Below are 27,466 nucleotides of genomic sequence, written 5' to 3' on the forward strand. Positions count from 1 at the left end.
TATGTTGATGATACAGTTTCCTTTAGTTGTCAGTGTTTTAGGGAGGAGAACACTTAGACTACCTGTTTATACATTTTGCCACCTCTTTATCAACATAGTCAGCTGGCCACATGATTTAGATGTGGTCTATTTCTCCATGCTACTTTGTCCTTTTCCCCTTGCTCCGAAGAGCACATATGTTAAAGACAAATGATAGGGTTTAGGTCACAGTTAGGTTTTCATTTGATCAAATCAGAAAAATCAGTTGTTATATATGGGAATTGAGCCTTGTGATTTTGGCCCTGTTTTACACAGTGTTCAACCAGACGAGCCTATCTCACATCCAGATTTATGCTACTCAGAACTTTTAAGCTATTCAAAACGTTCTCATCCTAATGTAGTGCTGTGCCAGGGTAATAAGAGCAACATGCCATATGGGGTTTTCCAGAAGATTATCCTCAGCATGTGAAACTCATATAAATTTCCTGTGTCCTCCTTGTTTTAAGATGAGAATCAGAACCGTAGAATTTTTTGCACTCCTGCTTGCCTGCTTGTCTTCCTTAATGTTATGTTAAATCCTAGTTTATTTGCTAAAAAGCCATACGTGACCAAGTTTTTCAGTTGATTACGAGAGCAGGAATACAAGAAGTGAACATTCCATCATATTTAAAGTGAAGCAGCACAATAAAAAACGGAGGTTTGGTTTTTTGTCGTTGTTGTTTTGCTTTTTGTTTTTTTCCGTTAGATCACTGGTTTTTATAAAAGGATATAACTCAGGAACAGCCAGATGGAAGAGATGCATAGGGCCAGGCATGGGGACAGGGCACAGAGCTTTGATGCCCTCTGCAAGGGTACTACGTGTTCACCAACCTGGAAGCTCCTGGGGTTTCTAACTTGCATTTTTCTCGTGTGTGTACTTGAGCCACTCATTTCTGGTTAGGATTGCTCTATTTCTCAGTTTCTTCCAGAGCCATGAGCTGCTCACATGTAGAGGGGCTCTGGAGACAGGAAAAGAAAAGCTGTCCCATGCTTGTCTCTCTCTTCAGCCTTAAGGAATCCGTGCCTGTGATGCCTGTCTGGAGTTAAAGGAGGCAATGTGAGCAAGAGTGTGGCCTAAGACCCTCTTCAGGCTTTTATTCTTCTGGCCTTTGTTGGAGCAAAACAGTTTTGTGTGCTGTAGATATGTTCATTTAGGTCAGCACACTCATTTTAAAATTTACGTTTAACATAGGTTACTTTCCAGTTGTGTATTTTTTCAGTAAGGTATTTGAGTAGGTTACCATTAAGTGGTTCAGGATGCTTCCAGAGCTACTGGTGCGTTCGGAGATGAGTGCCTGGCCAGAAACTGGTTCTTAGAGTTGTCATCTGTAGGTTGTGGTAATTAAAGTAAGCTGTGTGTAAATGAAGAATTAGAAAATACTCCTGGCTAGTAGTTCAGCTATGCAGCAGGTAAATTTTTTTATTAGCTAAGTTTCTCACCTGGCCTAATTTGCTTTGTCCTTTTCTTTTGTAAATGGGGAGTCTTTCATTTGTACCTAATACAGAATATCTATTAGGTCAAAAAAGTGAAACTAAGTTTTTAGATTTTATTTATAGGACTCATCTTGCTGGGTGATTTAAATTATATATTTTGTTGGAAATTATTTTAAAAAATAGAATGGAATTTTATCTCATTGTGTTATTGGTAATCCATCAAATAATTAGTGACTACTTTTATTTTTCTATGGCATTTGTATCAGAATTCATCAGTTAATTTTTTTTATTCTTAGTGCGGGAAAAGAGGACGAGCAGCCCTTTAAACCATGTAAGTAAACAGTTGAAAAGTTAAGAAATTAATAGTTTGAATTAAAAATATGTCTGCCATGATTCCTAAAAATATGATGGATCCAATACTGTTAGCATGGACCTCTTTTTGGTAGATTTTCTAAATCTCTCTTTTCCTAATTATCAAATGTATTCAGGAAAGTCTTTGACTTAGTAGTGCCCATTTTTTAAGGGTTCTGACATTTAAGTTAAATTTCACTAATATGGTTGTAGTATAAAGATCTGCCTTAAATTCTTTTGCCTTATTTTTTTGATCTTATTTTTTAACCAAAGGAATAAAAGTATAACAGGTAAGTTAATTTTTAGCACTGTCCATTGACTTCTTGTCATAGCAGGTGAAAGCTTAGCTTCTTCGGTCCACCGTGACGTTATTTCCCTCCCTGTGTTCCCTCAACGTGTATCAGTTTTTATGAAATCAGAATCAATGTTTACATTACTACGACTCTGCAAATATTGTGCACTGCTGAGCCATATAGTTCTCTGACTGTGCCTCCTCCTTGTACGCCCTTCATTCTTCTTCTTCAATATTAATGAAATTGGAGCCCTTCTGCACTTCTCTAGGATAACCCAACCCCCCTTTTCCTAGCCAACGTGATCTCACACAGCCACATGCAGTAAGTAGCTCCCTGCCCGGTCTCCCTGCTTTCACATTCTTCATTTTTTCTGTGGAATTAATTTCCTGACTATATTCACTTGCCTGTTTTCTAACAGCTATTTTTTTCCCCAAATGTTTTAACATTTGTCACATGCCTATCAAAAATATTTTCCGTCTACTAAGCCACATCTGTTCCATTTTTTTCTTGGAGACACTTTTCCCCAATCTTTTGTCTTCCTACTCCCATATAGACTGGTGTTCCCCTAGGCCTGCTCTATGCCTCTTTTCCTGGGATATCTGTGTGAAGTCATCTGGGATCTCACATAACTCTGCTCTCTTATGTTGGATCCCCTATGTCCTAGATTCTGTTTCCCTCTTGTCTTGTTATACTTCCTTGTTTTACTGGAGCACATTTTCGTGGGAAAAGGGCACATGGGCAGAAAGTTTATAGAGATCTAGCCTCTCTGAAACTCCTTCTATTTGATAAAGTATAGAATTCTCAGTTGAAACTAATTTTTGCAGTTCTAAAGACACTTCCCTCTCATCTTCTCATTTACACTGTTGCTCTTAAACCTGTTGACATTGTATGGTACATTGTACATTACCGATTGTAGTCATTTCCCCCCATCCCTTCCTTCTCGGGAACCTTTTAGTACCTTCCCTCTCCCTGGGATTTTGAAATTTCATAATTTGGTTTGGTATAGACCTTTTTTGTGTGTTTCTTTGACATTCTGTTTTTTTCTTCCAGGTTCCTATTATTCGGATGTTGGAAGTCTTAGACTTACCAGATCGCTAACTTTTTCCCCCTCCTGCTTTGCATTTTGTCTTTTTGTCCTGCTTCCTGGAGATTTCCTTGACTGTGCTCTAATCCTTCTATTGAATATATTGTTTTGTCTACCTTATTTTCAATTTATAGAGTTCTCTTATATCCTGTCATTCTTTTTTTCACTGGTGCAATTTCAAGTTTTCATTTGCTCCTGAGTTTTTATCACTCCCATCAATTCCTTCTTCCTGTTTTGTTTTGTGTTTTTTTTAAAGCATCCTTATATTTTATTTTATTTATTTATTTTTTGGCTGCATTGGGTCTTGGTTTCTGCACGTGGGCTTTCTCTGGTTGCGGTGAGCTGGGCCTACTCTTTGTTGGGTGCGTGGGCTTCTCATTGCAGTGGCTTCTCTTGTTGCGGAGCACAGGCTCTAGGGCGTGTGGGCTTCAGTAGTTGTGGCTCATGGGCTCTAGAGCGCAGGCTCAGTAGTTGTGGCGCATGGGCTCAGTTGCTCTGTGGTATGTGGGATCTTTCTGGGCCAGGGCTCGAACCCGTGTCCCCTGCATTGGCAGGCGGATTCTTAACCACTGCGCCACCAGGGAAGTCCCATTCCTTCTTCCTGTTTTGATCTCTTACTTGTTGGGGGCTTCCCTCAAACGTGTGATGGTCCTTGGCTGTCTGTTAAGATCTAATTGGAAGCATCACTTGGACAACTCGTTAACTGATGGGCCTCACTGCAAGGATTTGGGGACCACGCCTCTGAACCCTGAGCCTGCCTTGGGTTCTGTAAGACGAACTGGTTTTCTTGTTCCTGTCCTAGTCACTCTCCGTAGGTACCAAGGTTGTGCTTCCTCCTTTCTGCCATGTCAGTTACCACTCCTTTATCTAGTCTTTTCACCTTTCAAACATTAAAAATCATCTGCTGTTTATCCTGTCTTATGTATAGCTTTTTTACAAAATGCCTTTAATTCTACTGAGATGATATCTGAAAGAAGGGGAAGAGGAAATAGATTTGTGGTCAGTCTACTCAAACTTAGATTTATTCTTTGAATATAGGTTCTGAGTTTGAGGTTTAATTCAATATAATTAACGATATTAATTCAGACAATATTTTTGATTATACCTATAATTAGAATATTATACTTTTCTACTAAGGCCTGGAGTATGAATTCTATTCAAACCACTCACCCTACCATATTGTCCATTAATGTGCAACATAGATGGAGTATTACAGACTTTTCAGTTAAAGTCATTGATTCTTAATAAACGTATCCAAAACTTGTGAAAAGGGGGAAGAAAAAAGTGAACTTCAGCTTTATTCTCTTTTTTTTTTTTTTTTTTTTCATTTATATACTTTTATTTGGGAATGTTTAAATCAATACAGAGAAAACTAAATTTCAGAGACACTGAATATCATTAGTTTGGATATCATTACTTTATTATTAAAAAAACACGGAAATTATTTACAGGATGAAAGATTTCAGAACTTCAGTGGCAGCTTCACGTGATGCCATTGGGGGAACGGGCAGCTTCACGTGATGCCATTTCAATAGTGACTTATTTTAGTCGACATATTTTCCAAGAATGTCACCATCTCTAAATAGGAAATAATCCTTGTCATCTAGAACTACTTTGGTGCCTCCGTATTCTGGGAGAAGAACTTGATCTCCAACTTTCACACTAACTGGTTGAATCTCTCCAGCCTTTCCTTTAGAGCCTGATCCAACAGCTACTACCATTGCTTGCAATACTTTTCCTTGCGATTTTTCTGGAAGCATAATGCCTCCTTTGGTTACAACTTCGGGTGCACTTCTTTCAACTAATACTCGGTCAAAGAGGGGAAGAAACTTTCTAAATGCCTGTCCTGCCATGACTCGGGTTGCCGCGCTTCGTACTCTCGCTCTCTCCAGCTTTATTCTTTTAATGGGTTAAAATCAGAGGCAGTAGGCACAGTGGGAAGAGTCATTGGGTGGGGGCAGGATTTCAACAGGTACTTGACCTTTAGTGATAAGCTTTGAGGGTTGTTACTTACTAGCCTCCTAGGTATGATTATTTTCTAGTCTTCACCATTAAACCTGAAGTCTACTAAGCAACCTTTCCCCTTATAAAGATTGTAAAAGTCCATGTATTTTGTCCTTAGTGCTGAATGAAGATAAATACTCTTCTTCAGTGACCAATTGAAATAATACCTATGAACATTAAACTGTCAGTAGTGTTTTTTGCTACTTGTTTTTTTTTTTTTTTGTATTTGCATTTTAGACCCTTATGTGTGTCAGTGCAGTTTATTGAGGTTGTGAGCCAGCAATGGTAAGGCTTTAATCATAAAGGACAGTTATCTTAAATTTTCAAGCAAGATGAGAGGAAAGTAATCTGCTGGCAGCTAACATAGCTAGGCTTTGCTCAGAGGCTTCAATTCTGCCATCCTTTAGTGAACACTAGATGCTGGAAAGTTGGAATAGTTTCAGGAGTAGGCCTGTGGAAGTGTTTCTCTTGTAGGATCGAGCCAGTAGACTGTAAGTTGCTGATACATTAAATGAGCCCCCATAGGACTATAGATAACATCTAATTAAAAATTTTAAATGTTTTAACAGTAATATTTCCAAAGACAAATCAATATACATTCATAATAGAAAAAAAAGTTTTTAATAGAGGAAAACAGGATAAATAGCACCCAAAGCTCTACCAACTAGTCTATATTTTGGTACATTTCCTTACTATTTTTATTCCCCTCATATATATAGATTTTTGGTCAGAATTGACTTTTATTACGTGTAGTGTATGTCATATTATACCCTAATAGTAGTGACCTTAAAAGATAACCTGCTTCGTTTAGAATCAAAGTATTTGAATGAGTGAATTTTCATTTTTCATGCTGTATCTGTTTTTTGAGATTCTAAAATTACACATTAACCAAATAGCTTAAGGACCATATCCGAGTTTTAGTTTAAAACATTTCTAGCTTGAAGGAGAACTTAGTCTTCCAAATAGTGATACTTTTCAAATATGTTACATCTAGAACTTTTTGTTAATAAGGAATAAGTGGCTTTGCATAAAGCATCTGAAACAAGCAAAATGGTGTTTTATATATGCCCTTTGGATATTTCTGATGATTGGATACTGGCAATTTTTATTTAAATGCTCTGTATTTTCAAAAGCATCAACTAGATTTTCTCCCTGCCTCACCTTTCATGTATTTGTGGCGGACATTGATGGGAGAGTGTGACAGCATGGTGAAAACTATTTTATATTAATGGGAGGAAGGAAGGCTCATCTGAATTAGTAAACAAACAAAAACCAAAAACAAAACCCAGCTTTAAAATTGTTTGTATTCTGTGGTATTAAAGAATGCTACTCTTCCTTCCAGTGGCTTTCAGTGATTGGGATTTGGTTATTGGCCTTACTTTAAGGAAGAGAGTTGTCCTAACATAGTTTAGGCCATGTTAGTATTTGACTATTGCCGTGTTCATGGGCTCTTCACAAATAAATGGATACTTCTAAAGTGTTTTAAAGATAGTTCATTCTCTAGAGGGTCTCAAAAAGTTCTTTGTCACCTATCCAACACCACTGTAGATAAATTCTCACGAATTTGTATCTTTAGTAAGATTTACCTCCAGTTGTAACTGATCTTAAATAATTTCTCAAACACTTGTTGAATCCTAATTTGTCCCAGATTCTGTGCTCAGTAGCTGGAGGTAGGAGAAGACTCTTTCTAACCTGGAGAAGCTTGTTTACTTAAGAGGGTGGTACTATGCAAGCAGCTGAGACCATGGAACAGTTGGTAAATTAGATGTGTGAGTGTGCAGAAAGTGAGAAGTGTTGTGGTGTGCCTGCTGGCAAAGGGATCCTAGAGGAAGATGGGGTCAAGCTTGCTGGGACAGGAGGAAGAAAAAGGCACTGCAGGCAGAGAGCAGCATGGGTGAGGCAGGAGTGTCAAATAACACGTAGAACAGAATTAGTACAATTTTGAAATGAATGGCAAGTATTCTCTGAGGTTCTCACTTGAGTAATGTCATGGCAGTCTTACTTAAACATGAAGTGAGAAGTTAAATTCTCAGAGTTGTTTTATCCGTTTTTTTTTGGATGCGAGAGAATCTTTAAGCAGTACCTTTTTGTCCTCCAGATAAGGAAGTTGAGGCCCAGAGAGACTTACGGCCCCCAGCTTTTTAGTGATAGAGCAGCCCTGGCATGCCCAGCCTCTGATTCGAAAACGTTTGTTTCGTCACACTGTCTCCTGAACTAATACATTTATTATTGGTGTTCATTTACTGCAGTGAGATGCTCCTACATCGGTATTCCATAAAGCATTACGTTTTATTGTAGTAAATGAATAGAAATAGGAAATCTCAGCTGCATTTCATTGCTTAAGGAAAAAACCCTGAAATCTTATTCTAAACTTTTTACATTATTATAAAGGTAATTTATAATAGGCGCTTGCCAGGTTTGATTATAGGTACTATATCAAGGCAGCATTTTATAACCCATTTCTCAAAGCTCGTCTGTGGAAGTCAGAGTATAGAGGTTTCCCATAGAGCTGCACATGATATCACACTCAGGCAGTTCATGGAGTGTAAGAAAAATCTTAATGCTTTATCGTTTGACATTTTAACCAAGGAAAAAAACACACTTTATAGGTTTAACTTACTGTGACGTTTTCTTCTATTTCCCTTCCCCTTCAGGTATCTCCAGGGCAGCTTACTAAAAAGTATAGCTCATGCTCAACAATATTTCTAGATGACAGCACAGTCAGCCAGCCTAATCTTAGAACCACAGTAAAACGGTGAGTACAAGTAGGTTGCCAAGGGCTGAGTGACAGACCCCCTTATCGCTAAAAGCATCCTAGCCATACATAATTTCATTCATTTGAATTGTCCTTTTCAGTGATCAGGTTAAAAAACTGGTGTCAACTATAGATTGATTTCAAGGACCTAAATATGAATTTTCAGTTTCCATTTTAATCTTAGAGCGCATGCTAGAAGGGAAAGCCAGTTAGCAAATAAGAAATCGCAGAAAAAGTATAAATCTTTATTTGACGCATTTCTGTTGTTAAGCCATTGTTGAACATAATGAGAAAGAGAGGTACTTTTTATTGGCTATTTCTAGAAAAAATTATTTCTTTAGGAGTTGTAGTCCTCAAACAATGTATACTACTTTGGAAGCTACTCTTAGAAGAAGGAACAGCTTGTCCCCTACTGGCACCAAAGCGAATCTGCATTTAAATTTAATTGGATTTTGTCAGATTTATCCCACTGTGCTTTTTTTTTTTTTTTCCTGCACTATTTCTGTATGAAATTTTCCTTCTCCTTCCTGTCCCCCAAAGAGGGGGAGAATATATCAAACCAGTCTTAAGAAATACACACTCAAGCTTAATTTCTTTGTAGATGAAATTTGTTCAACTGAGGTTTTAACTTAATAGACACATTTAATTTTTGTTTATATATATAAATATATCTCCAACACACTGTATCAATCACAGCAGAGAACAAGAAAAGAGGTGAGGTTTCGGAAACATGGCTGTGGTCAGGCTTATACTTAAGGAGACACGAACAGTGTCATGATGATGGAAACTATTCTTTAATTTCTGGGAGCACCTCATAGTCCACAATTGGAGATGCACTTTCAAAACACCCTAATGATGAACCTTTCAAGCTTATTTAAGAGAAAGAAACCAAACGGGATGCAGAGCTTCTTGCCTCCTCCCTCGCGGTTGTCCACGAAACATTAACATCTCCTTAGGATATGAATGTTGATTTTCCAGAACACAGTTTGGGAAATGCTATTTGAAAATATGAATGTCCCTATCCTTAATTTTATTTGTTGTCTTAATTTTATAAGCTAATTATATTTTTAATTGGTTTTTAATGTGCCAACTTTTTTTTTAGCTATTTAAATTATCAGTAACTTCTACTTTAATTAAAGACAGCAAGTTCACAGTCATAATAATGTAACTTTCCTCTCTTGCTTACAATAATAGTTGCAGTCAAATCATGTTTCAGCAAAAACTGAGCCCCATCTCTAAAGTCCTGAGTTTGGGCACTTACCACATCATCACTGAATGTTTTTATTCAGCCAAGACACTGAATCTGTGGGTACAAAAACCACTCTACTTTGGCTAGAGTCGCAGCTTCTTTTGAATTCAAAAGAGTCTGATGTCCAGTATATAATTCAAAAGTACTTTGAAGGTTAACCTTGCTCAGGGACTTCCCTGGTGGTGTAGTGGTTAAGAATCTGCCTGCCAACGCAGGGGACACAGGTTCGAGCCCTGGTCTGGGAAGATCCCACATGCCGCAGAGCAATTAAACCCGTGCGCCACAACTACTGAGCCTGTGCCGTAGAGCCCGCGAGCCACAGCTGCTGAGCCCGTGTGCCACAACTACTGAAGCCCACGCACCTAGAGCCCGTGCTGTGCAACAAGAGAAGCCACCACAGTGAGAAGGCCGCGCACCACGACAAAGAGCAGCCCCCGCTCTTGGCAACTAGAGAAAGCCCGCGCGCAGTAACAAAGACCCCATGCAGCCAAAAATAAGTAAAATTAAATAAAATTAAAAAAAAAAAAAAAAGATTAACCTTGCTCAGACAAGTAGGTTTCATCCTTTTTTTTCCCGACCTAGTCTAATTTTTGGAAGTACAGTAAATTTTAATTTGCTCTCATGAAGTTTTAAAAATGATCATTCATCACATTCATTATTGGTGAAATAAAGGTTTACTGAGAAAATTAATAGGGCCAATTGGCTTTTAGGAATGATTTTGAAAATGTTTATCATGGGGTTAGTTTTCAGTGGGGTAGTTGTTCTCAGTGGGGTAGGTGAGCCTTATTAGAATCACGTATGCAACGTTTCAAGATATATGTTTCTGGATGCACAAAGTCCACCCGCCTGCCCCCGCCTCCAAGACACAGTGTCTGTGTGTCTGTGTGTCTGTCTCTCTCTCACCCACGCACACACCTTTTGACAAGATGGGGAATGATGTGAAGCATGATTATATGGACAAAAGCATCCCGAGTGATTCTCCGATCTTAACCCTAACTCATTCATCCCTAAACTTTGCTGCACGCTGCAGTCATCTGGGGATCTTTAAAAACAGTCCTGATGCCCAAGTCATACCCAGTGCTGGTTAAATCAGGACATCTTGAAGCAGAAGCCAGGCAGTTTTTAAAGCTTCTCAGATGATCCCAGTGTGCAGCTGAGCTTGGGAGCCACTATTTGGTTAGAGGGCAGGAGAAAGAGAACTGCTTCTGATAATTAGTGGGACCTTAGGTAAGTCAGTTTTAAACCTTGGTTCCCTTATCTGTAAAATGGGTTGTTTAATTAAATGTCATCTACGGTTCAGTGGTCCTTTCCATCATAAAACTTCTAATGCTGTGATTTTAAAATCAATTTGAAGATGAAACTTTGAAGCACTATAGAAGTATCCATCTTTGATGCTAACGGTGTTACAGGCCTTTATACAAGTGCTAAGATTCTATAGACCTATTATAAAATTCAGATTTGCCTTCCCTCAATTATTTTGAGTTTCATTTTAGACACTGAGAACAAAGGGGAGCATATAACTTAACCAGAGAACCCCTTTGTTGCCTAATATACAACAGCTGTGAATAACTTAGGACTATAGTAACTTAAAAAAGACTACCTAAGGACTTGTATCTATCTGTTCGTTAATACTTTATTTAAAATAATTTGGAAATACCTGTCATTAATAGTATACTGTGTAGTATTATGCTGTATTATTAGCACTGCTTATTTCAGGATAGCTAGACCTAGCATCAGTTTTGTGGCTATAAAATTTTGCTATTAAATTTTCTAATAATTATGTAAAAGTGATTTTAAATCATTTTGGTATAGAGCACTTTTATTATTTACTTTTAGGGAAATAATGGAAAACGGATGGGTAGGTGGATAGCGAACTAAATCAACTGAAATGCAGGGGCTAACAAAAAAACCACACACACACACACGCCCCCCACACACAAACTACTATATGGCTTAAATTTAAGCATGTGTATAGATAGATATAACTTGTACAGGACAGAAGGTTTTGTGGGTAGAAGGACAAATGACAGGGGAAATATGTAATAATTTATATATTATAATAATCAACCAAAACATGCCTTCTAACAGCATATCTAGCATTTTGGGTCTCCTAATTTTGCTAAAAGCTGAAGAACCTAAAACAAGGGGGAAAGCACCCATGTGGTACTGTTCTGAATTCGAGGATTTCGGGGCCACTGGGCCTCTGGAAGGTCTTCCCTCCTTGCTAACCCCTTTTTAAAACTGTCTTCAGGCCTGATATGATAAAAATCAGTTATTACAATGTATTTTTTTTCCTCCACAGTATGACCTTAGCAATATATTACCACATAAAGAACAGGTGAGCTCTTTTAAAACCTATCTTGTTATTCCAGCTAATTAATTTACAAGGTATCAAGTTTAGTGTTAGGTAATAACTATAGATGTTACTGGCATAAGCTTTTATTATTCGAGTGCTTTTATTACAATATAGAAGTGAATCATTTATTTTTATCTTAGGACCCTTAATTCTTAGGTTACTGAGCATCCCAAAGAGTATTTGTTTATATGGGTTATAGTGATAATTTACTGTATTAGAAATTGAAATTGAGAATTTAAAAACTTAAATCCATTGTATGTTAAAACAGGGTTTGCCTTAGCACTATTGAAATTTTGAGCTAGATAATGCTTTGTTGTGGGGTGTCGTCCTGTGTGTTATAGGATATATAGCAGCACCCTTGGCCTCTACTCACTAGATGCCAGTAGCACCTTCTTCCCTCCACATGACGACAACCAAAACTGTCTCCAGCCATGGCCAGAAGTCCCCTGGGGGACGAAATCACCCCTGATTGGGAACCCCAGTGTTTAACATAAGTCATTTCTTTTTTTTAATGAAAAATAACTATTTTCCACAACAAAAAGTAGAGAGAAAAGTATCTCCTTAATAGAAGACAGCTGATTCTCATATCTATTCTGTCTTCAGTCATTTGTTTTGAAGAAACAATATGAAGAAGATCCAGCCGCTTGCAGATATATAGTTGGAAAAAGATGTATTTTTAAAGCCTTCAGATAATTTGGTATATTCTTTGATGCTGTACCAAAAGTCTGCATGTGCTAGTTTCTTAAATTAGTTAAAATGGAATTCTAAATCATATCAATGAACTTGTAATAAATACTATGTTAAATTAATACCCATTGATCTGTCATGCATACTGAGTAGATCTTTTTACCTGTACCTGACTTTATAATATTATACATTGGTCATTTGGAAAGTATTGGTTCACATTTCTTTGGACAGTGTCAAAAACTCACTTTTGTTAGTATCACCACCAGTCTTACCAGAAAAGTCTTTTAAGTGTTGAGAAGTTGTCAAGTTCACAATAGAAGGTAGAAGTTTTCCAAAAATCCTGGTATTTTTAGCTTGATGGCTTGAATTTTATCATTGGCAACAAATAACTTTAGAGTTATTTTCCTTGAAGTGACAGGCTCACTTTGTTCATTTTTGAAAGAATGACTGTGTCAGTTGTACATTCAAATAACGATGGTGTTCGATGAAAACAGTGTTTCAAATCAAGATGGTGTTCTATGAAAAAAATGACTTACCGCCAAGTCACAAGTGCTTTTCCTTAACACAGCCATATTTCAGTATGTAAAAGTGCTTAATGCATACTTTCCACTTATTCAGAATATTAAAAAGAAGGACCAAGGTTTAAGAACACTATTAATTTTTACTCTTTTATCAAGGATGTTCTTAAAGCAGATTTTTAACTGCAAGTGGCAGTGAATAATTGAATGACTTCTAATTCAGTTTGGTACCACTGCCTTGATTCATGCTCAGAAACCAGCAGTTTTACCCACTTTTGCTTTTATACATCCATAGCAAATGTCACACAATGTGAAGGGCAGGTAGTGTCTTAGTATTCTTATAAAAGCAGTTTTGACCTCTTGGGCCTCCTGAAGGAGGGGATAGGGGAGAATCCCAGAGGCCTGCAGACCACATTTAGAGAACCGCTGTTCAAATGAGCGCAGTGTATTAGTGTGGTGAAATTTTAAATTAAAAAGCCTGGTTTCTTTTAAAATAAAAAGACAATTACATTTTTAACTCAAACTATTTAAAAGAGACAAGAAGAAATACACAATAAGAATATAAAGAACTAAAGAGAAAAAAACGGGAAAAAACCATGAATCTCATATTGACATTGATTGAAGTTAGAAGAATTTATTGCCCACCACCACTGCTTTATAAAATGTTCTTGCATATTCCAGTGTGAGGTTAGAGGAGTGAAAATATATTGGTTTACTAGCATTGCCTGTTAGGGAGGGTCAGTGCTTATAGAGGCAACTCTGGCTGGTTGTTGTAGAAAAGATTTCACGGAACTTGATGTGCTGAGTAAAAATAGGTCAGGAAACCTTTCTAAGGGTGGAATCCAGGAGAAGAATTTCTAAAACTGTTTGCTTTGTTGAAGGTTAAGCTTCCTCTACCCCTCTCTCTACTCCTAGCAGATATTTTACTAAGATAGTAACTCCTGAATTAATTTTTTAAATGCCCATTCTTATTTTATAGAGATGCAGATAGATCCTTGGATATTTTTGATGAGAGATTACATCCACTCACAGTAAGTGTCAGTTTTATTGAAGTGGTATTTTTCTCTTATACAGTTGTGTTTATTTCATGCTGATTTGCTTTTAAATTAAGTACTAGAAGAAAATTACTTCCTCCAGCTCGAAGTCAAATTCATCTTCCTTTAAGTCTTCTTCCCCACGCCATGTTGTGTCTAGTCATTTTCCCGAAGGCGTGTTGGTTAAGGGGTTGATGGATATGAACCGAGTTGCACTTTGTATGAATAGTGAGCAGGTAAGTAAACATACCCAAGTAACAGAAAATGTATCTTTTTAAAGGATGATTTTCCCTAGCATCAAACAATATAAATATTTGTAAATAAACCTAATATGATAAGGCCTGTAAGAAGAAAATTAGAAAACTGTTTAAATTTTAAACGAATTAAAATGACAAAGTTTTAAAATTCACTTCTTCGGGTGCTCTGTAGCCACACGTGGCTGGCGACTGCTGTACAGGACAGCACATTCTTAGAGCCTTATGGTTACAGGACACTGGGAATGTGTTTTCAAAGTTGATGACAGAAAAGTATGACATATGGTGATCAGCAAGACTTCTGAGCCTAAAAATATTGGGTTGGCCAAAAAGTTTGTTTGGTTAGTGAATATATTGTTCAATAAAATGCTTGGTGAAAATGAAAACTGTGTCTTTTATTTTTACTTAAAACCAAATGAACTTTTTGGCCAACCCAATAGTTTACATTTGGTTAGAATTCTGTGGGGAGGAACGTGGAAATACATAAATTTTCTGCGGTTGTGCCTGTATTTTTCTTTAATGAATGGTGGTGAGTACTGGATCACTGTGGTATTTTAGGATCCCATTGTTTATATTTAAAAGACTACAAGACATGTCACCCAACCAAAATTATTTTAAGGGGCACGTGGGCCCAAGTGTGAAGACTGCTATCTTAAGGGTACTTTTAAGTATTTTTCTTCCATGGATACATAAATTGCATTTTTTCTCCTTTCAGCGAGAAAAGATGCCAGAGGAATACTTCGAGCATGATCCTGAACACAAATTCATTTACAGATTTGTTCATACTCTTTGTAGTGCCGCACAGCTAACTGCTGAAAGTGCAGTAGTAACTTTGGTAAGATATTTTTTCTTTCATAAAGCATCTGTAGACATTTCTGTCTTGTGCACATGGTATGGTCCTGTTTTTCCCAAATGAAAGTAGGTTCCTGAAATGATCATTAGCACTTTATTAAGAGAAACCTATCAAAAGAAAGTAAAGTATACACATTTGAGCTTTAATAATCATTATGATTTAAAATGTTGCCATTGCTTTTCTCATCACAAAACAATTGCTATTAAAGGCAGCAGGAGAGATTTCTGGTTTCTCCTTCCACGCCTGAGGGGACACATGCACGCACAGTGCACACACGCACACACAGACGACGCATGTTGTGGTGGTAGGGCGGGGCAATAACTGAACGCTCTGGTCCACAGGCAGAAACAGGTTCCGGGTAGTTTGAAGCTGAGTCCCAGACTGTACTGCCTAGGCAGTTCTGATGTGTGTCCTGACTGAGAACTACTGCCCTCAGTTCTCTGTTCCTTGGATAATGGATAATGGTGTTAACCATCCCTGCTGTCCTCTTATTGCCTGCATGTGAAGTTGCCCAGGACTAGGGTGCCAGTAGGACTTCAGAAGGCTTTCCTCTAGTTAGCCTGCTAAGCTACAGCTGTGTAAGGACCTTTTTGTCATCCATTCCTAATTCCTATGGTAAGATTTTATCATTTGAATAATAAATCATATTCAAGTGAGAGGCAGTTGGGATTGTTTTACTTCTCCCTATAGCAGACCTGTAGGGGGGAAAGTCAGCTGCGTGGTCTGCAGGGAAGGAATACTTAGGCCACTCACTGCCTGCTCCTATCAAGGCAGAATTTAGGACAGGAGGCTTGTCCTTTTGAAAAGAGACCCCTCAGTGGGTACTGGATCAGACACAGGCCTTTTCTTGGAGCTACAGGCCACTTGGAGTGCTTAGCACATGCTTGAGAGAGGCAGGAATGGTGCTTGCATATGGAGAGCTAGGAAATGCAGGAAGGAGAGTGTTTGGGTTGGAAGAGAGGCATTTCTTTGTAGACAAGTTAAGCTTGATGTACCTGCGAGACAGCAGAATGGCAGTGTCTAGTAATCATTTGAATATATGGGATTGGAGCATGAATCTGAGCTAGAGGGAGGGCATTAAGTGTAGCTGTTCAAATGCAGAGAAAGTATGTAAAATAAAAAGTGGGTAGAAGATAGATCTGTAGGGACTGTCAGCACTTAAGGGACAGATCCCCAGAGGAGTGGCTACAGTGGTAGGAAACCCAGCAGAGAACCCTAAGAGACACCAGGAGAGGTTCAAGAAGGAGAGTATGGTCCAAACGCTAAATGCTACCAAGAAGTTGCTCATGTCATAAATACCATGTCACTGAATACCTACTCTGTGTCACTTTTCTACATGTGGGGGGTGGAGGAGAGAACAAGTTGGATAAATAAAGTTCTTGCCTTTATGGAGCAAGTGTGGAAGACGTAATTTTTTTTTTTTTTTTTTTTTTTATCGGAGTACAGTTGATTTACAGTGTTGTGCTAGTTTCAGGTGTATAGCAAAGTATAAGTGTTTTTTTTAATGAGTGTTTTTTAAAAGATGACTATTTCAAGTAGTGGTAAAAACCATGAAGAGAAAGCAAGGTAAAGGGATAAAGTGATTAGAGGGGCTTACTAGAAAGCTCAGGAAGAGCCTCTTTAAAGAGGTAATGTTTGAACCCAGGACGTGGCTGAACTGAGGAAGATCAGGTACGCTGGCATTACGGGCAGAGGGGACAAGTGCAAGGCTCTGAGACAGGAACTTGTTCTGTGTGTTCAAGGAAAAGCAAGGTGGCCATTGTGATCCGAGCGGGGAATGAGGGAAAGAGCATAGGTGATGAGGTCACGGAAGGACAAGGCCGTACCGCACAGGGCCTCGTAACTTGCAGGCCACGGGAAGAAGGTATTTGTTTGATGGGAAACCTCTGGCAGATCTGGAGCAGGCGCATAAAGTACTCTTAATTTAAGAGGCTCTCCTGGCTGCTTTGGGGAGAACAGACTGTAGTCTGTTGGGAGGCAGAGAAGTTAGGCAGTGGCAGCGATACAAGTCAGAAGTGACAGACAGAAAAGCGGTCAGGGTCCCAGTGAAGGTAGAGATAACAAGAAGTTCTAACAGATTGGAGCAGGATACACTCAAGTGCAGGTGTTTGGTCTCAGCGACTGGGCGTGTGGCAGTGCTCTTTCATTTATGAGGGGAAGGCCTGGGGAGTGGAGCTCTGGGACGAAGAGCTCTGGGTGGTTTGTGTGAAGGCACCGGTGACCACGGCAAGAGTAGTCTTTGTAGAGTGGTAGCAGCAGGAGGCTGACTGAAGTGGGTTAAGGAGAGGATGGGAGATGAGGAGCTGGCCTCAGCCCTGAGGACGCCGTCGAGGGGCAGTGGGGGACAGGCTGGGGACATGGAAGCATTCACACTGGAGGAAGCCTCTGACAGAGAGGGAGAAGTTGTTCAAAAAGAGACTAACTGTGGGCACAGTGCTCTGCAGAAGTGAGGTGGGATCAACTTCATTCATAGGAGAGTTAGCTTCAGTGAAAAGAAAGAAATCTCGCTTCCTCCGAGACAGGAGGGCAAGTGGGATAAATGAATATCGGCACGTGTACCAAGTTTGCCAGTACAAAGGTGAGAGGAAGTTGAGAGATTGCCAGTGTCGTTTCAGTGCCTCTGATTAGTCCCATAAAGTAGAGAGTTGAACCTTGCGGGGAGAGTCGTTCTTAGGGTACTAGAGAGTGCTGAGTTCTTTGGGGAATGGGAGCCGAATTTCACTAAGAACATATAATCTCAATACCCGTGTTTGAAAACACAGTAGAGTTTGGAGGGCATGGGCGAATCTGAGCTGTCAATCTGATAACCCTTCAGAGAGTAAACAGACTCTTTAAAACTGGACATTTTTCTTTTTGTCAAATGGCATGTACACTCTTCTACAGAGGTAACAACAAATCACAGCTTCCCTCTCTAATCTTTGCTCAGCTGTTAACTCCACCCGGTTCTTTGTAGGGTAGACATTTGATACATGTAAAAGAAACCATGAAATCATCTCACAAACCGGCAGGTTTAGAGGAGCCCCAGGGATACAGACACAGGCAGGTCTTCCCACCTTAAAACCAAAAGAATTGACTAAGCTGCAGATTCTGTAAGACAGAAATGAATAATGAAATGATAATGGAGATGTGAAAAATGGGGGATATGAAAAGGACTACCCTTTGTATGCACGTGTGTTCCTTAAAAAGGCACTAAAATATGGGAATACTTGCCAGCTGTCAAGCCCCTTTGGACTGCCTGTCCTGCTGTGCCACGCAGCGGCCACTGGGAGGCTCTCTTGACCACCCGTTTTTATCTTCAAGTTCATGCCACAGAAGGACTGGTGACTCTGAAGAGAAGGTAAAGATGTGCTCAGGCTTACCAGAATTTTACACACTCAAGCGTTATGTAAAACCGCCATGCAACCACCACCAGTCTTGTAGTTAACATTGCACGTGATAGGCACTCAAGCGTTTACTGACCAGTTGAAGTCGACACTGGGCTGTATGTGCTGCCCTTGACAAGTGGGAAGGTAATAACACAATGCGTGTCTTTAGAATGCCCTTTGCTGAGATGTCCTTTCATTCCTGTGACCAAAATTGGGTTGGAAATTCACACGGGCAGAGTAGAAATATCAGACTAACAGAAATATCTGACTTACAACTGTGACCTGGCCTCTGGCCTTGGCTTGGCTGAGCAAAGTCTTTGTAGAACCTAGGACTAAAAGGGTTGTCAAAAAGAGATGAAATCTCTCATTCCTAACAATTCTTATCACAGCACTTAAACTGAACTAAAATCAAAGATCAGTGCTCTACTTTTGCAGGTTTACTTAGAAAGGCTTTTAACTTATGCTGAGATCGACATTTGCCCCACTAACTGGAAAAGAATTGTTTTGGGAGCCATTCTTCTTGCCTCCAAGTTTTGGGACGATCAGGCTGTATGGAATGTGGACGACTGCCAGATCCTCAAGGACATTACAGTTGAGGACATGTGAGTTTGTAAGGTTACCGTGAACTTTCTAACCATTTTCCAATACCTCATTTGCTCTCATAAAGTTGACATTTTTAAGAAATGTTACATTTTAAGAAAGGTTACCTTGTGTAGAGAGCTGAAATAGACATAAAATTACAGACTTCTTTCTATCTAGCTGTAGTATAACAATTTGTATTTCCCCTCATTAATTGGTAGGTCTTGATGTGTTATTGTTGTAATATTCTGCTTGATAAATTGAAATTATTTTTCTGGTGGTTTTTGCCAAACATTTTACAAGCTCACTACCAGAACAACATGGTACAGTCAGTAACTTGACAGCTTTCTTAAAGCTGTCTACCAGGTCCAGTCCATTTTTAAGGGGCACATGCCTGGTCTTTGAAGCAAGTGGCCACTGTTAAGGTCTTAGGGCCTCTAGACTACTGACAGGTTCTAATTTCAACCTGAGTCACCCATTGTGTATTTGCTTTTGCTGGTCTTTTTCTCCTTTTGATCTGAGGTTCTGTTGTTACAGAAACTAGGATGTACAGGTAGCCACATATAAAGGTTTCAGATCCCTGTGTTCCTGTCTCCTCCCCTAAAGTCTGCTGAGTTAGGAAACACCTACCTCTCAGGTAGTCCGGGAAGCATCCCTGGGGCCTCACCCAGGGCACTCAGCAAACACAGCGGCACTTTGTGGGGCCTTGAGTTAACTAGGCAGGTTCTCCTCACGGATGGCACGCTCACATGGGCATGAAACGCCAGGCTTCCAATCTGGCTCTGGTGAAGGGCCCCAAGGGTGGGAAGCAGGATGAGCCAGAGAGGTAATTCCAGCAGACTCTCGAAGTGCCCGCTTGACAGTGAACCTGTCTTTGTGGGTGGCATTCAGGAAAATGGGAAAGGACACCTCTTGATTATATTGGACAGCAGAGGCCGATCAAGATGGCAGGCAGGGGCAAGAGTTTGTTTTTGTTACCTTTGCCCCTTACTCTAGATAATTCACAATTACCAAAGTGCATATTTACAGCTGAAGCGAGGAAAGTTGTGACTAAGAGAAGGGACCAGTGACTGTCAGTAGCTGTCAAAGTGGCTTTTGGTGAAAATGCCCACTTTGGTGATCATGTAAACCAGGTGGTCATGGTGATATTGCTGGTAGCGATCTTAGCGAACAGTGTAACAGCAGATAATGAATTTGAAATGAATAGAAGTACTTTTGGAAGTTGCAGAAACTAAAGTGACGTTGACCAACACTATCATCAGTCTTTAAACTGGTCCCTTGAAGGAAGGAAAATTTGTAATCGTGAACACCATCCCTGCCATGATGGCAGCTGAAATTTTCCCAGAATCTGCAACTGAGCTGACTGGGGCTCTGGTTCCAGGTACAACATCCGAGAACATGCAGGGAAACGTGTGGGTGTTCACAGACATTGAGCCCAGGAGCATTGGCGGCACTGTCCAGCTATGAAGAAACTAATTCTAAACAACGCTTTTCTGTGTAGAACGGAGAATCACCAGGAGTTATGTTTATAATAGGCTGCTTTTGTTTATGATCTTTGGAAGTTGGAAAGCATTACAACAAAGTGTTTAATACACATTTGTTTCATCCCTCTGCTGTTGACTACTATTTGTAATGGTCTCATTTTGAGTCTGAATTGAAAAATTGCTGTCTATCAGCTTTTCCTTAAAACTTTCTAACATCTCTGTGTCTTGTTAAATATATATTTCCCTTCAAAAGAGTCAGTTAAACTGAGCAGCTGCTGTTCAGACAGTTTGCTGCGCCTGTAAGTGGTAGGCTCTTCAGCCACCTAGCCATTTAAGAACAGCAGAAAACACAGAAGATGCATATTCTGTAGGCATAATGCTTTTCTTCAGTGATTAAAGCTCTATTAATAGACATGTTAATCCTATGAAGTACTGTATTTCCACACAATTAAAATGTATTAGTGGAGAAAATATAAAAGGGATAGTGAAGTGCATTTATTCCTGTAGTAAATTAAGTCCTGATTAGCTGATTATCAAAACATTATCTGATTTACATTGCTATCGACTTCTGGCCGTATGAACAGGAAATGAATTTTGGAAGTAGGTTCAGTTAGGTTTAAAGTTCAACAAATGAGAAACCTCATTTCTGCTCATACTCTGCTCTCCATACAGGAGAACATGGAGCATTTGTTGATTTATCCAATGGATAAAATATTAACACTTTAAAACCAAGAAACCAAATGTATTGTAAAATAAGCCACTTGCATGTTTGTTTGGGTATTTATCATTTTTATATAATCAACTCTCTAAAGTGATTGCTGTGGAAAGTGGTAAGATTTACTCTAATTTTATATTTATTTACTTAAACATTTGGCAAGCAAATGGCTGGATATGGTCATATAGCAGAAGCCTGCTCCCAGCACTCTACTTTCCCACTTCATTGAATTCGTCCTCTGTGGGCGTGTGCAGTCTGTCCTGGCAAGGGGCGGTAGGTCTGAACATTCTGGGCTGCTCTCCTAACACCGGGGGAAACAACTGCTCTATCAGAGGTCGTATCGTAAAGTGGGTTTAGTCTAGCTGAGACATAATCTTACTGCCTTCCTAAGCTTAAAAAGTGCATCCTGTCCTGTCATGGTGACGACAACTCACCCTAGTAAGGTTTTAAGGTGAACAGAAACTTGCATTATGCCCTTTGACACAGCCCCATGCACGGGGTGGGGGTGGGGGGATTCCCTTTCCCATCGAATGTAGCTTATTTATTTATTTACTTGAGATGAATCCTTGTTGCCTCAAGAGTTTTCCCCCCTCAGAGATAATAGCAGTGGCTCTCGATGGATCCCTTGGTTGCCGTGGTGATGTGCCCACTCCTTGTGTTGGCTCGTCTCCACCTCAGTGAGCCCCTTCCTGTCCTCAGCCCGGTGCAAGTGTCTGCAAGCTCTTCAGAGCTAATAAACGGCATCCATCATTCCTTTCATCTGATCACTATAGCGGGGCCTTGTGAGTGAGTGTGGAGCATGACTCGTACAGCTGCACTAATGGAACTCTGAAGAATGAGCCCCTGAGTCAGCAGCATGAGTGCATAAGAGGGCCATAACCTCTTCCCCCTTGTCCCAGACTCAAAGTGCTGGGACGCAGAAAGGACCACAAATAGCTGTACCTTGTTTGAACATTAGGGTATTAATCCAGCTGGGTAGCCATTATTTGTTTCAGAACAGTATTTAGAGCCATCCTAGTAGCTCAGAATGGTATTTTTGAAGATAGCCCATTTGACTGAAATTGTCCTGTGTTGGTTTTGTCTTCTCCTCCTCCCCCAGGAATGAGATGGAAAGGCACTGCCTGGAGCTACTTCATTTTAATATTAATGTTCCTTTCAGTGTGTATGCCAAATACTACTTTGACCTTCGCTCCTTAGCAGATGACAACAACCTGAATGTTCTATTCACTCCTCTTAGCAAAGAAAGAGCACAGAACTTAAAGGTAAGGCTGTGAAGTCACTAACTGGGGTTTTCTGTCAGCCACTGAAGCCACATCTGTAGTTAAATTATATTAAGCAGTGATTAGGAAAATGGAAAGCTGTTAACAGTTTGAAGAGCTTATTGACCCGTTGGCATCATATTTCCTGTGTCTTTTGTGGTTTATACAGGGATCCCACATTATAAAAAAAAAAAAATGTCTCTTCTGTAACCATAATTCCGAATACTTTAAATCATATTTAATCTGTTCTTAATGGTTTTCCATTTGAACCTCTACACTTACATATAACCATACATGAATAATTTCTTAAAATTGTATCCCTAATCATATGTACCTACATAATCTACTTACCACTCTTAACTGTCTTTTTTTTTTTTTAATAATTGATGTTTTGGACTATTTCTACTGTCTTGATATTTTGAATAAATAAATAAATGTATTTATTTATTTATGGCTGCATTGGGTCTTCGCTGCTGCACGCGAGCTTTCTCTAGCTGCGGCGGGCGGGGGCTGCTCTTCATTGCGGTGCGCAGGCTTCTCATTGCAGTGGCTGCCCTTGTTGCAGAGCACGGGCTCTAGAGCGCAGGGTCAGTAGTTGTGGCGCACAGGCTTAGTTGCTCCTCGGCATGTGGGATCTTCCCGGACCAGGGCTCAAACCCGTGTCCCCTGCATTGGCAGGCGGATTCTTAACCACTGTGCCACCAGGGAATTCCCTCTTAACTGTTTTTTACTCAGCTTGCAGTTCGTGTGTGTGTGTGTGTGTGTGTGTGTGTGTGTGTGTGTATCACAGTTCAGTCCCATGAGTTTATTAGACAAAGCATCCGTGGCTAACCTGAGAGACCTATACTTGGAAGGTATAATGTGGATTCAGATACTGGCTGTAGAAAGTACATGAGTTTTTAATATAAATGGTAACGTACATGGAACAAAGTAATACTTATGGCTTATGATTTTTGGTGGGTGTACAGCAAAATTCACAACTGAAATGAACACATTTAAAATGGATACTTTCTGTGGTACCTTGGTGGTACTTTAGAATAAGATGTTTTTCTACCATAATTTATGTGCAAGTGAAATAGCACCTTTCAGCGCTTGTCATTAGACCTCTCCTACCTTCAGCACATACCTGATTAAAATTTTCTTAGAGTATGTAATAACTAATGAAAACTGAATAGAAGTTGAATAGCTGAGTAAACACTGATTTTGCCCAAGTGTATGTCCATTACGTTTAAGGATCACGTGTGTAGGTAACAGATGATATTGCTATTAGGAGCCTATCATTAGGAACCCAATTTTTAAGTAACTCTAAGTTATTAGGGCAAGTTACCCCTTGCCCCAGCAATCTAATCATAGCCCTTAAAGGTTATTACCTTAGGGAATTGTCAGTTAGTGTAGATATCAGCTATCCAAAGTAGCAGTAACTATGAACTATCTAAACGAATGTAGATGTGTGGCTTATCAATGATGCTTTTTTTGTTTTTTTAAGGTCCGAACATTTTTTTTTCCCCCTAATTATACCTATGTTCTACCTGATTGACTTTCCTAGGCCATTTCCAGATTGTGTGACGACGAATACAAAGACGTGTGTAGAGCTGCTATGAGAAGGTCTTTCAGCGCTGATAATTTCATTGGTATTCGGCACTCCAATGCCATCCTCTCTTAAGGGAGAAGTGAGGGGTTGTAACATCATAAACCCCTCGAAACAAGGACTGGAGAAATAGCACCTCTCCTGCTCAGAAACCAGCAAAGTTAGTATTTTCACCTTAAAGAAAGACATTGAATTCAAGAGACTCATGGACAAGCGAAGATTATGCTCATAGGAAAGAACGGGACCTCGTCAATGTAACACGCTCTTCTGTCCTTTTTATTGTAAACAGAGTTACAAAAACCACTCCAAAGCTAAAAGCTCCCAATCCATGCACAGATATCTGCTCCCAATCGACACACAGATATCTGATAGCTGAGAACTATGTGAGGTTTTTTAATTAATAGCTTAAATTTTTAGACTTTAAAGACTTTAGACTTTAACTATATAAAGACTTTTAACTATTTAAAGACTTTAGACTTTAACTATATAAAGACTTTTAACTATTTAAAGACTTTAGACTTTAACTATATAAAGACTTTTAACTATTTAAAGACTTTAGACTTTAACTATATAAAGACTTTTAACTATTTAAAGACTTTAGACTTTAACTATATAACTTCTATGTTTTTCTTGCCTCACTGTCCCATACTGCTGCATATTCCTTTAGAATCAGTGCAGTATTACCATCAAAAAATGGGACTCCAAAAAAAAACAAAAAAAAACAAAAAAAAGAAAAAAAAAAAAAAAAGAAAAAAAAAAAACAAAAAAAAGAAAAAACAAAAAAAACAAAAAAAAGAAAAAACAAAAAAAAACAAAAAAAAGAAAAAACAAAAAAAACAAAAAAAAGAAAAAAACAAAAAAAACAAAAAAAGAAAAAAAACAAAAAAAGAAAAAAACAAAAAAAACAAAAAAAGAAAAAAACTAAAAAAAACAAAAAAAGAAAAAAAACAAAAAAAAGAAAAAAAAAAACAAAAAAAGAAAAAAAACAAAAAAAACAAAAAAACAAAAAAAACAAAAAGAAAAAAACAAAAAAAACGAACAAAAGAAAAAAACAAAAAAACGAACAAAAGAAAAAAACAACGAAAACAAACAAACAAACAAAAAAAACAAAAACAAAAAGAAAAAACAAAAAAAAACAAAAAAAACAAAAAGAAAAAAACAAAAAAAACGAACAAAAGAAAAAAACAAAAAAACGAACAAAAGAAAAAAACAAAAAAAAGAAAAAACAAAAAAAACAAAAAGAAAAAAACAAAAAAACGAACAAAAGAAAAAAACAAAGAAAAACGAAAACAAACAAACAAAAAAAACCAAAAAAAACAAAAAAAGAAAAAACAAAAAAAGAAAAAAACAAAAAAACAAAAGAAAAAACAAAAAAAACAAAAAGAAAAAAACAAAACAAAAAAAAGAAAAAAACAAAAAAAAACAAACAAAAAAGAAACAAAAAAGAAAAAACAAACAAAAACAAACAAACAAACAAACAAAACAACAAAAAAAACACACACAAAAAAAACATGGGACTCCTAACAACTCATAAAGCCAAACTTCGGAACAGACTGTTGTAGCATCGTTAGGTTTTGCAGGGTTCTTCCTCCCTACTATATCATTGAAGCTGCTAGTCATTATTGGCAATCAATTTAAACCAAAAAGCTGCTGAATAACACATGTCATCCAAATTCTTTGCAGGCAGTACTTATTAGCATATTAGCATGCTTGCGATCATAAACAGAGAAAGTAGGTTATTTCCTTCTATTGGGTCCATGCTGCATTTCTTGTTAACTATAATGGTGCTTCTGATTTTGTGATGATTTTCCTCTTTGTTCTATACTTGTATTAAAGGATATTTTCATAATTCCAGCCAACATGGTGGTCCAGTAATTAACAAGCCGGTGATGAAATAGAAGGTGTCCCAAAAGTCTTACAACAATTTTAAGCTTTAATATAGTGTGCTTGGATACTCCAGAACACTGTCGCAGAAGTATAAATGCTAGACTGGCAAAACATCACTTGAAACTTTAATCGAATTTCTTCTAAACTCATTTACTTTTGTACATTTTAAACATTAAGCTTTTATTTTTTAATTTTTTATTTTTTTAAATTAATGAATTTATTTAATGGCGTGTTGGGTCGTTTCTGTGTGAGGGCTTTCTCTAGTTGTGGCAAGCGGGGGCCACTCTTCATCGCGGTGCGCGGGCCTCTCACTGTCGCAGGCTCTCTTGTTGGGGACACAGGTTCGAGCCCTGGCTTGGGAAGGCCCGTGAGCCACAATTACTGAGCCTGCGCGTCTGGAGCCTGTGCTCCGCAACCAGAGAGGCCGCGATAATGAGAGGCCCGCGCACCGCGATGAAGAGTGGCCCCCACTTGCCACAACTAGAGAAAGCCCTCGCACAGAAACGAAGACCCAACACAGCCATAAATAAATAAATACATAAATTGTAAAAAATAAAAAATAAAACAATAAACGCTTAACGTTTAAAATTTACAAAACTAAATGAGTTTAGAAGAAATTCGATTAAACTTTCAAATGATGTTTTGTAAGTTTGTGGCATTTATACTTCTACAAGTATCAAAGCTTAAAATTGCACTAAGACTTGAGGGGATACCTCCCCTCCTCTTTTTAAAATAGTCCTTTGCAAGGCTGGGCTGCTTACCTGCTTGATCACCTAAGTTTCTTTTTTCTAGATTTGGTAAAGGAATTATGAACAACAGTGTTAATTCACATGTAATAAATTGAAAGGAACTGGACCCTAATAGTAGGGACAGGAGAGTAAGTGATACGAAACAGCTTTTCTATCCTGTGTGTTAACCTGGCTGTAGGTGTCTCACTTCAATTTCTATTTAAGAGGAAACATATAAACCTTAGGAACCCTTACCTCAGGCTTTAAAAGGCGGGAGGTCCAGTAATCAGTCTTTTTGGAGATTGGTAACGATGTCACCTAAACTTGAAATATTAAAAAAAAAAAAAAAAGTGTTCTCAACTATGTGAAATCTTTCTCCTCCTACCTTCTCAGATGTAATCCTAGGAATTTTGCCTGTAAACAAAGCATTTCTGGGCCAGAAGTACTTTCTCTCTTTATAGCAAGGCTTCACATTCTACTGAGTGCTGCAGGTTCCATCATTTTTAAGGGACAGAGACATAAATGATAAATTATGGTATATAAAATACTACAATCTACCACCTCAAAAAATATTGTTTATGGAGTTTGGAGCTTGGAAATTCAAGTACTGATTGCAGTTTTATTTTGAAAAGAATGCTACAACTTACGTGGTTTTTCTGCCTCATGTTTATATTAAAAGAAAAGCTAATAAACTCTATTTTAATTCAAATATATGGCTACTGTGTTTGTAACACTTCTCACTATTCACATAACATTACAACTCTGCCTAACTCAAATGTTTTCAGTCAGCTCTGATAGTCGGGCCTTAAAGCATTTTCAAACTAACCATTCATAAGTTGTTTTGACCCCTGCCTTTAGTTAAGATGTAGACATTTATTTCTTCAGCTTACGCTCTTTTCAACCTGAAGATAATCTAGTACACTTAAAATCACTGGCTACAGTGCTCAGTGGCATAATGCATTAGATGGCAT

The 27,466-nt window shown here is 38.5% G+C and overlaps 2 protein-coding genes across 7 annotated transcripts in view; one reads left to right on the forward strand and one right to left on the reverse strand.

The window, feature by feature from the left end:
• Positions 1-24,347, forward strand: part of LOC130706891 (cyclin-Y-like protein 1) — a 34,318-nt gene extending 9,971 nt beyond the window's left edge. The window contains exons 3-10 of one of the 6 annotated variants that reach the window (XM_057539582.1): positions 1,749-1,783; positions 7,839-7,939; positions 11,491-11,526; positions 13,729-13,780; positions 14,753-14,872; positions 18,691-18,857; positions 22,133-22,295; positions 23,839-24,347. In XM_057539582.1, coding sequence (XP_057395565.1) covers positions 1,749-1,783; positions 7,839-7,939; positions 11,491-11,526; positions 13,729-13,780; positions 14,753-14,872; positions 18,691-18,857; positions 22,133-22,295; positions 23,839-23,955 — 791 coding nt within the window. In that variant the 3' untranslated portion in view covers positions 23,956-24,347. Of the gene's footprint in view, positions 1-1,748; positions 1,784-3,202; positions 3,992-7,838; positions 11,527-13,728; positions 13,781-14,752; positions 14,873-18,690; positions 18,858-22,132; positions 22,296-23,838 lie in introns of those variants that run through there. The other 5 variants (XM_057539584.1, XM_057539585.1, XM_057539583.1 and 2 more) reach the window with 5 other exon arrangements.
• LOC130706892 (10 kDa heat shock protein, mitochondrial-like) lies at positions 4,588-5,659 on the reverse strand. The gene has a single exon (XM_057539588.1). The coding sequence runs from the start codon at positions 5,031-5,033 to the stop codon at positions 4,725-4,727; it is 309 nt and encodes a 102-aa protein (XP_057395571.1). The 5' UTR covers positions 5,034-5,659; the 3' UTR covers positions 4,588-4,724.
• Positions 24,348-27,466: the final 3,119 nt, after the last annotated feature.

This window comes from Balaenoptera acutorostrata, unplaced genomic scaffold (assembly GCF_949987535.1).
Source record: "Balaenoptera acutorostrata unplaced genomic scaffold, mBalAcu1.1 scaffold_654, whole genome shotgun sequence".
Classification (NCBI taxonomy): domain Eukaryota; kingdom Metazoa; phylum Chordata; class Mammalia; order Artiodactyla; family Balaenopteridae; genus Balaenoptera; species Balaenoptera acutorostrata.